The 10,101-nt window shown below is 28.9% G+C and overlaps 1 protein-coding gene across 4 annotated transcripts in view; it reads right to left on the bottom strand.

Moving 5' to 3' along the window:
- Positions 1 to 2,854: 2,854 nt before the first annotated feature.
- LOC148237897 (uncharacterized) overlaps positions 2,855 to 10,101 on the bottom strand; it is a 107,259-nt gene continuing 100,012 nt past the window's right edge. For all 4 annotated transcript variants that reach the window (XM_088205785.1, XM_088205786.1, XM_088205787.1 and 1 more), the window contains 4 exons: positions 6,298 to 6,426; positions 5,963 to 6,035; positions 5,755 to 5,886; positions 2,855 to 4,413 (listed from right to left, as the gene is read on the bottom strand). In XM_088205785.1, coding sequence (XP_088061911.1) covers positions 4,259 to 4,413; positions 5,755 to 5,886; positions 5,963 to 6,035; positions 6,298 to 6,426 — 489 coding nt within the window. In that variant the 3' untranslated portion in view covers positions 2,855 to 4,258. The remainder of the gene's footprint in view (positions 4,414 to 5,754; positions 5,887 to 5,962; positions 6,036 to 6,297; positions 6,427 to 10,101) is intronic.

Here is a 10,101-nt window from a genome sequence, read left to right as displayed (position 1 = left end):
TAATGACGACTGCGAAGGAACTTAGTTGATGCTCTTTGAGGAAAAGTCTTGCAATGTTGAATTTACTGCCCAGTAGATGATTGTTGGATCACTTGCAGTTAGAAAGTGGATAATTGATGAAATCGCTAAATGCGTATTGAAAATAAATTATAGCTTAAGCATTAGTTGACTGGACTGTTTTTGCAATTGAGCAAATATTAACTGAAGTGTATAATATTTGCTATGATCAGTTAACGCGTGGAAGGTACATATAATGACTTTACCTTGAAAATAATACATACTGCTGTTATTTATTTATATTTTGTATGTTTATATGCGAGATTAGGAAAATCTAGGAAAACTTCATATGTGATGATCGATCGAAATTATCATTATATAATAATCATTAATAGTACTTTAGATAGTCGCGATTGCATCCCTTATTCTTAAATATATCTTCAAAATTTCCTCTATTAACAATGAGAACTTCGCTGGTATCCCAGACATATACATATATGGACGCTACGAACAAACGTATCGTACAATACGCGAATTGCCATTACATTATTATAGTGGCACGCGCTCCTCATAACGAAACCGCGCATCCTTGACGGAATATCGCTTTAGCGAAGTGCATACTAAAAATAATTCATAAACACCGTTTTTACAAAACGTGTCGTCGCAAAATACATTTACTCTGAGATTTTATACGATCATGAGATTATCATATAGTCGGTTGGATACATGTGGAGGGCAAGAATCAAACATTTCTACGATTAACTAGCCCTGGTTGTTGTAGTAGTAACACATCTTTAACATGTTCCATTTGTTTGGATATTACGGTATAATATCCATTTTTCATCACAAGTAAGTAAACGATCACAAAAGCTTATATTTGTATGGCGTGACAAGGAAGAACATTTTGGTAGTTTTTGAATTTTGCTCTCATCAGTCAATGTATGTAAGACCCATTTGCTCAGCATCCATGACTTTATGCAAATGCAAATGAATTATTTCGTTGCTTACTTAATTTTAGAGAGTTTTTCATACAAGTTACTTCTATTTTTAACGAACGTTCATCACCAGAGATTTCTTTTTGTTTCCTTGATTTCTCCGGATTTTTTAATTAGCATAACGTTAAAATGACATCATCTATAGAACTTCGTACAATATGGTTCATCAGAGCACTAATAATATCGAGCTAGCTCGTTGAGATAACAATTATTTAATGTCACCGAATTTCGTCGAAGACTTCAGACCCTTCTCAAAAACTTGTCCGTCAACATAACATTGGTGGTCTCGGTGGAACTCATCAAAACCCGCAAATTTAAAACAGGGGAACTGTTAATTACGTAGTTAAGGTATATGTATTTTACTATTTTTGATTCGCCCACTAGTGAATATTTGGCAAATATATACACATAATCTTGAATATTTGACAAGATAAATGGTGTATCACTTATCTTGCTAAACACGCTAATACGTGTAAATTAGTAAATAAAAATATATGTAGTACTACTATATATGGAGTAAGCTCTTTGTTTAATTTTAATGTAACAACAATAGGATACCAATCTCCTGTTTTTACGAAAAATATTGAACCACTGTGTCTGTACTATACTTTTGATCAATATCTGGATTAAGCTTTGTATGTATGTAATATTACTGTGAAGAAATACATGCTTTAAAATATATAATTGTCTCATTAATTAACTCAGTATTGCATAAATTAATTAATCACACTCATTCAATTGACATTATATTGTTGAGACACTCGCTTTTATTTTATTACAGACGATTAGTATCAAACGTACATACATATGTATATGTTAGAATCTCGTGCAAAAGTTTTTGTTGCAAAAGTATCCGTTCATTATTATCTCTTTAAGAAAATCGGTTATGGTACAGTGATCTTCGTCGACCAATGCTAATGACCAGAAGTGCTGTGTGGGATGAATCATTATACAATGCTATAATAATTGCTTCGGCTTAAATTCTTTGTTTGCTAAAAATTAACTCTGAAGCCATAAAAATTTGCATATAAAATTGCTTTTTTGTCTATCTAATAAATCCAAAGATTATCCTTATAAGTTGAATTATAAATATATGATTGTATATAATATTTTAAATCCGGTTTATTATAGTAATATTATCATATCAATGGTTTCCATTAAAAAAAAATCAATAAATAGTATAAATTAAACAATTGTTTTAAGTGATAAATATAGTATTAATTTACTCCAAAATATTTATGAACTGCTTAAAAATATTTTTGTGTATTAGAAAAATACCGACGGGTGCTCAATAATACATAGTCAATGATAATGCATAAGAATAGTTTTTTTAATTTAATAAAATAAATTGTATACCTCTAAAATTCAAGATATAGGAATATAATAGTAATATTTATGTATCGATAAAACAGATCCTGTTGTACAAAAATATGGATATTAAATTAAATAATATAACGTAAACTTACCTTGCAACTTGAAAGGCATAATCCCAATGCGTTACACTTAAGTTAATAATAGCAATAACTAAAAAAATATTTTTTAGATTTATTGGAACTTAAGCATAATATATATGATGTTATTAAAAAATATTTTTAATGATATGGTATTATGGTTGCACAATTAATAATACACTTTGTGTAGAGTAAAATAACTACATCTATTGATCAAACGTAAAAGTTATTTTATTTGATATTTACTGTATAACATTGAGGTCTTAATAATTAATGTTTAATAAATATAATAGCAATATCTTATATTATGAATAATTAATTCAATAAATTATTTTAACTATATACTTAATAAGTTAATTTTATTTAATAGAAGTAAAGGATATATTTCTAAAAAAAATAGAAAGAAATATATATTTTTAATTATAATTTATTTCAATACCACACACTGTTCATAATCTTTAAAAAAAGTATCATTACAATAATAATTTAAACACAAATAAGCAAAAAGATAAGCACTAAAAATTACAAAAACAAAAAATAGAATCACAAAAGATTGTTAAGTTGTTACATAAAACATTAACACATAGCAAAAATTAAATAAAAAAATGTTTCACATATACATACATAAAACAGCATTCTAATAAGTACTAATATGATTATCAATTATTCTATTAAGGAAATAATTTGTAATCTATCACATGATATAAGTATCATAATATATAAAATGTATAAGTATCAAATTGCGTCAATATAAAAATATATTTAAAATGTTATCAATATATATATTGTATAATATATGCATAGGAACTAACGACAACACCAGAAACTGCGATTATATGTATCATATAAGATTAGAGAACAATTTAACATACACATATTACATAATTATAATGGTAATTAAAATTAAATATAAATTAACATATATATGGCATTAATAAGAGACATGATTCCTAATCATGATCTAAAAAATAATATTCGATTAACATATTATGAAGTTAATTATAAAAACATATCAATATAATAAATTACAATTTTTAAGAGAAAAAAGGTTTAATTAATAAAAATAATCAACAAACAATAAAAATCGTATCAAGACAGATTTTTTAATAGACGTCACATAAAAGTTACACTTTTGTATAATTAGACATTGAATTTACCTCAATTGAGCTAAATAAAACTACACAAAACATATTTTCGTTCTCTTACGAATTTGCAGGACTAGATCCATCCCAATACGTTTCAATTTAATATGAATAATATCAAAAGCTCGCTTTGTTTATTATATAGATATGATACGGCCTTTAAGGCTTTCGTATATATTAAAGAATATTATATTTTATTTATAAAAAAAAGTACACTGATCTCCAAGGCACACACGATCAGTCTATACACGATAATATATTTATATATAAGAATTGGCACAATATTCTTAATGATTTAATCACATTATTACATTCGTTTATAACATAAAATGACTAATGATTTGTATAATAATAAATTATATTAAACGAAGTATTAATTTTAAGAAACTGGTAATTAAACCCCCAAATATAAGACATGAGAATATAAAATAAAATACAATGTGACCTTATGTTAAAAAAACAATATTTTAGAAAAAATTCTAGTGACTTATTATATTCAATATAGACACCGTTAAATTAAAAAAATATCAATTTATAATTAAACTGCACACTGAGTTAATCCACTAATTCAGACTTTTGATAGTATATATAGTAATTATATATGTTTTATATAATGAAAATGCACTTTTTCGTTAAGGTAAACAGTTCCTTTTCATATTAAATTCTAAAAATATTAAGGAGGTCGAAGAACAAGAGTCACGGGGCCTGGTGGTAAAGCTCTCAATAGTCCCCAAGCTTCGGTACGTGTCAATCCGACTAATTTTGTACCGCCGGCAGCAATTAATTCACTTCCAGACGTAATTTTTCCACTTCTAGAAGCTGCGCCACCTGTGAATAAATATAATTTTTAACAAAATTGTATTGTATTACCTTAATACATATATAACAGTAAATTTACTAAAACATTAAATTATATTATGGGTATTAAATAAACTATTATGAAACGCCATAAAATGTCATACTTTGACAACATAAAACCTGATAAAATCTGAATTGAAAGTAAAAACCTTTTCTGATTTAGAAACATTCTTGAATGAAAAAATGTTGAGCTTACACGGCACAGAAAATTCATCAAAATCGCTTCAATTTTTTGCATCTGTTTTAGAAGTTTCGTTGCCACTTCAACCAGATACAACCCTAATCTGTGGAGATTTATCTCATATTTTACTATACCCACATGAAACCTTTGTGGCACTTGTGTTGCATTTTAATTTTTAAATGATTGAAATCTTTGAATTATTTTGATATTAAAATTTGTAGCTGCACTTCAGATTTAAATTCTATGTCTAAATTAACTTAAATATGTTATTACAAACAGTTCATTTTATGTCCGCCATGCCTATCCAGGTGAATATTTAGGTATTTTACTTTATATTCTTATGAAAGGTCTTCATAGTTTCACTATCCAAAAGGGCGGTTTCTTCTTTTTGTGTGCGATGTTATTTAAGATAACTTTAATTATCAATTGTTTCAGTCCTAAATTTTGCTTTTACGCATGTTTTCACTATGGTATCCTCGTTTATAGTAGTAGTAGTAAGTGTAGATGTGTACATTAAATACAGAGTTGGTCCCAAGAGGCTCCCTTGTGGATCACAAGAATTTATCGAATGGGGTTATGTTTGTTACTCCTGATAATAACTAACATATTATTATCAGGAGGAATGAGCATAACATAATCTCAATGTGCAGTGGAAACCAAAATTGATTAGGAATTATCTTGTTCTCACATTGTAATAAATTCTTAATCAATAACTTCTGTACTATGGTAATTATTTGAGCCACCACTGAGAAACTAGGAGTCGGAACTAGGTTCTTTATGACAGAGAGATTATGTAGGGTATGCTAGCTAATTAGCGATATAGCAAATATCACATCACTTTGTGCTTGAAGAGGGCGTGACTTAATGGTAACACTGTTCCAGTCCACGGGCGAGTGACATTGGCTCAACAACAATATTATTAAATAAATCTTTAGGTGGCTGTTTTACCTACAGAGATTCAATAGTGTCGGAATTCGGGAAATTGTGGAAGGAAACACTCGATAGGTGCCGCAGTAAACGAAGGCACAATTGGACAGAAAAGCATAAGAGAGGATTGGAGATTATGCGGGCAGAATAAGATAAAGTGAAAGAGGCTCAGGGATTATATTATATTAAAATGATATTCTCACCAGTAAACAATTTGTTTATTAACAACGGTTTATTTCCGCCTCCTTCTAAAGAAATTCCTAATCCAGCTCCACCGGGAGCATCGGCTTTCTCAAGCTGAACAGATAAAGTAGCAGCAGAACCATTAGTGAGAGCTGAAATGAATGAATTAACAATTGTATATTTAATTTGTTTATAAAAGTCGAACGAACTGATTGAAGTTGAACTTACAAGTAAAGTTATTTTGAACTTCGGCGATAGGATGTTTACCACGTACGACAATGCTAACTTCTGGCTGAGGATCCTAAAGCAAAAGATGGCATATGAAGGTATGATTATGTACAAGCTGACGCTATAATTCGATGAATGTGTTAAATATACATATTTAAACTATAGTCTAATTTGGTTTCTAGATGTCACAATTTTTTTACATGTGTAAATAATAATGTATTTAAAATAAGCTAATACTTTAAAGGAAATGTATGGTTTTATGAGCTTCAGTGGAATTTACAAGGCATTTAAATAAATATATATAGCAATAGATACAATGAAAATAGAATATATACCTTTAAAATGGCAACTGATTCGGCGTGCGTGACACCTCTCATTGATTGTCCGTTAATCGATATCACTTTGTCACCTTTGCAAAGTCTACCATCTCTTTCAGCAGCACTCCCCTGTAGTACTTTGTGAATCTGAAACATAAATAAACAAATGTCATTAGTGCTAATAGGAATAAATTACAAAACAGTATAAAGTAAATATTATAACTTAATGTTAAAACTATGGTTTGGAATATATCGTTTAAATATTTCATGGAACGGATTTAGGTATTCTACCATTAATAACATTACATCTAAATACTTATGAAAAAAAGAGAATAATAGAAGATGCTTCATCAAATAGTCAGTTTACTTAATTGAGATATTACAAAAATGTATTACTAATGATCAACAGATTCGTAGAAGTGAAATTCTTGTTCGCTCAATGAATTTGACAGCTATTGAATTTAAGATATCATCTTTGGTTGTGGTCCCTTATTCATATCAAATGTAGTACGTTAATAAAGAGGAAATTAAATTGCTACTCAAATTCGACCTATAAAAAAAATCGATTCAATATTTAAGGAATATTAAAAACATAAAGAAATTAATTGAAACAAATAAAGGTGATAATATAATTCATACTTTCTTAGTAATCTGGTTTTCTTTATATGCCTATATTCTATTCTAGGAACTTTTTGGTGTCATAACTTCAACTTATCTTGTGTTGACTTATCATAAATGATATATGATTTAAAATACTACTAATAAAAACTAATAATAGAGTGTATCTTATGATAATATTAAATACACGGTTAGATTTGTATGTTTATTTTGAATCATCTCAGAATGTATAGCTTGAAACAAAATGTATTGTTTTGCATGCAATTCTGACGACCAATTACGTCGTCACATTAAATTGACCACTCACGGGTTACGAGTCATTCCGGTGTTATGATAGGCGTTAGCATGTGTGGCTAATAATACATTCTTATTTAGGAGATATGGGTCTCTATTTATAATTATATTAAAAAAATGAATAATGTATTCCTTTGTTCAATAAAATTATATTTATTATGTACATAAATAAATTTAAACTTATGTCTATCTTTGTATCTGCATATATGTTCATTCCCTACACATTCCTACAACCTTTGATTGGTTTTATTTATTTCTTCAATAGTTGATCTTTAGAATCATGCTCAAAGCCATCCCACTCTCTCCCATTGATATAAATTTGAAATATATTGAGTGCCATATGTTACAAATTTGACCATTTTGTATATAATATTGATACCATCCATTTCAACTTTTGCTCAGTTACACTCCAGGATCCATTAGTAAAATATAGTTGTCGACCTTTCCGTTCCATTATCAGCCGTTTTATTCTTTTACTATAGCCAAGTTTTGCATTTATCGATACCCTTCATAAATAACACACAAAAAAACATAGGGAACATATCAGCACGATAGACTAGTGGTATAATCGGTATCTAATACTTGAAAGATCTAAGTTAAAATCCCATATAAATCCTAATGTTTTTCAATATTTATCATGTTTGGATCAAAATTACTGATTATTGAATAATTAAAATTTCAATCGAACATATCAGATTTGGTTTTCCTAGATTTTCATAATTCTATATTGTAATGAATAATTAAAATCAAACCGAAATAAAATAGAAATAATAATTAATTAAATATATTTAAATAACTCAGGACTGGTTTCAGTTTGGTGTCTTACTATTTATTTGTATGTTATTATATTTACCCCTAAAATAAAAAAAAAAACTTTTTTTATTTTATCTATTAAATTTAAGCAAAGCAGTATTATTGTTTTTTTTTTAAAGCAACGAGTAAAATTTTCGCGTACTCTTTCTGAAGAACTGCCTTCTAATTAATGTACATGCATACACATGTATGTCAATTTGAATCACATATTTATGGATATTAAATCTAAATATATAAATATAATGTGTATAATTAGAAATCTTTTTTTATTAATAGATTGATATTCGAGAATATGCTTTTTTAATGCTAGCACTAATCTTTCACTTTAACAAATTAACTTGAACACATAGATACTTTGCTCGATACAGATTAGCACTCAATAAAATTACATTAGAGCTAGCAGCCCATTATTGCCGACACTTGATAGACTTTAGACGCAATTTAGATCGAAAACGGTCGATAATACCGTGACTTATTATTATTTATCGACAATTTTGAGGCGGAAAATGATCGAAAACGCCTCGCAAAAGAGTAAATCACAGGTGGAAGATCTTTTCGTGTCGGAGAAAAAATTGATCTAGATCTAGATCGGTTCCGTGAGATGTTGTTCCTTACACACAAACACACACATACATACATTTTTTTGTTAACTCTTTTACACACAATGTTGTATACGTATGTGTGTACGTTATTGCAACATCATCAAAGTACCCACACACTACGAACGGACCAGTTTGACGGAGACTGCAAAAAAATATCGAATGGGTTAATTGTATGGTTTTGTACATCGGCGAGGTTCGATGAACGCAATAGGAATGCCCAACAGCATCGGAAGAATATAGTGTATGTATACGCAGAAACACTCTGGTTTTAGAAGTATTATTTTATTATTATACAGATGCGATACCGAGCAGAAGAACCAGATCCGTACCCGATCTGGCTCGAGATAAACTCGAGAGATATCGCAGCTTCCTTGACACAACCTCCGACAATGAGCGCGATCTTAAGAGGTTTTCCCATGGTCGGTTAGTTGCTGACCAGTGGCGAATTGGTGACTATTACACTAAAAATAATCAAATATATTCTTAAAAAACAAATAAAAGTCACAAGAAATCAAAAAAAAACAAAACGAAAACATATACTTTGATCTTCTTAATAACTTTTTTTAATAAGATTAAAGTTATAGTGTATGAATGTTGCGGTTTTCTATCTTGGAATCTTTAAGAATATTTATACTTATAGTTTATTTTTATAAGATAGGTACTTAATAATTAAAATCTATTAAATTATTATGTACTAGAAATTATATTTACTGAGTGTATTATGTCTTATTATTAACCACGCACTACTTGACTCCTCCCCTAGCCGCACTGCAGTTCACAAAATTCTAATAGGATATGCTTTTTGGGAAAGTAATAGAGGGTTATTTTAAAATGGCAAATCACTGGATAAAAGAGGAGAAATATAAAACTACTAAACTACTACTATATTAGCATACATATATGATGTAAAAAACAGACAAGTTTTCGATTTGCATTGAGCTCATAATTGTTCACGTTTATACCACTGCCTGTATTACACATGTCAACTGTTAGTCATATTGCATTCGTAGTTTGTATTTGCCAATTAAGTATTGCCAACGTATTTTCTCACGCTCAGCGATTTATGCATTAAATTTGATGTTAATAATTTAATAAATTGCAGTGAAGTGATTCAAATGTTAAAATATGCTTTAAGATAAATTAAGGGTTTATTGATAAGACGGTCTAGCACAACAAGCACCGAGGAAAGCGTTGAGGGATTAAGGGTGCTGTGCTTTTATAATTGCTGAATGACTATTAGAAAGATTGCTTAAGAAGCTGATGCCTCGTAGATTCATGCTAAGTAGTTTCAACTGAAATTTAGGCATAAAACGAGTAGCAATAAAATGTGTTCTAATAATCTTAAATATTTAACAAAAACAGCACCGTAAAAATAATATTGAGCAATTGTTGAATAAAGTCGCTGATGACACAGAATTTCTTCAACGCGTCAGAACAGGTGACAAATCATGAGTGTATGGACTAGGGATTGCAGTAATACCGGAATTTTTAATAC

The sequence above is a fragment of the Plectrocnemia conspersa genome, unplaced genomic scaffold (assembly GCF_051122295.1).
Source record: "Plectrocnemia conspersa isolate PC_06_02 unplaced genomic scaffold, ASM5112229v1 ptg000002l, whole genome shotgun sequence".
In the NCBI taxonomy this organism is placed as follows: domain Eukaryota; kingdom Metazoa; phylum Arthropoda; class Insecta; order Trichoptera; family Polycentropodidae; genus Plectrocnemia; species Plectrocnemia conspersa.
The sequence above is the reverse complement of the archived record's forward strand: the minus strand, read 5'-3'. Positions and strand labels throughout refer to the sequence as shown.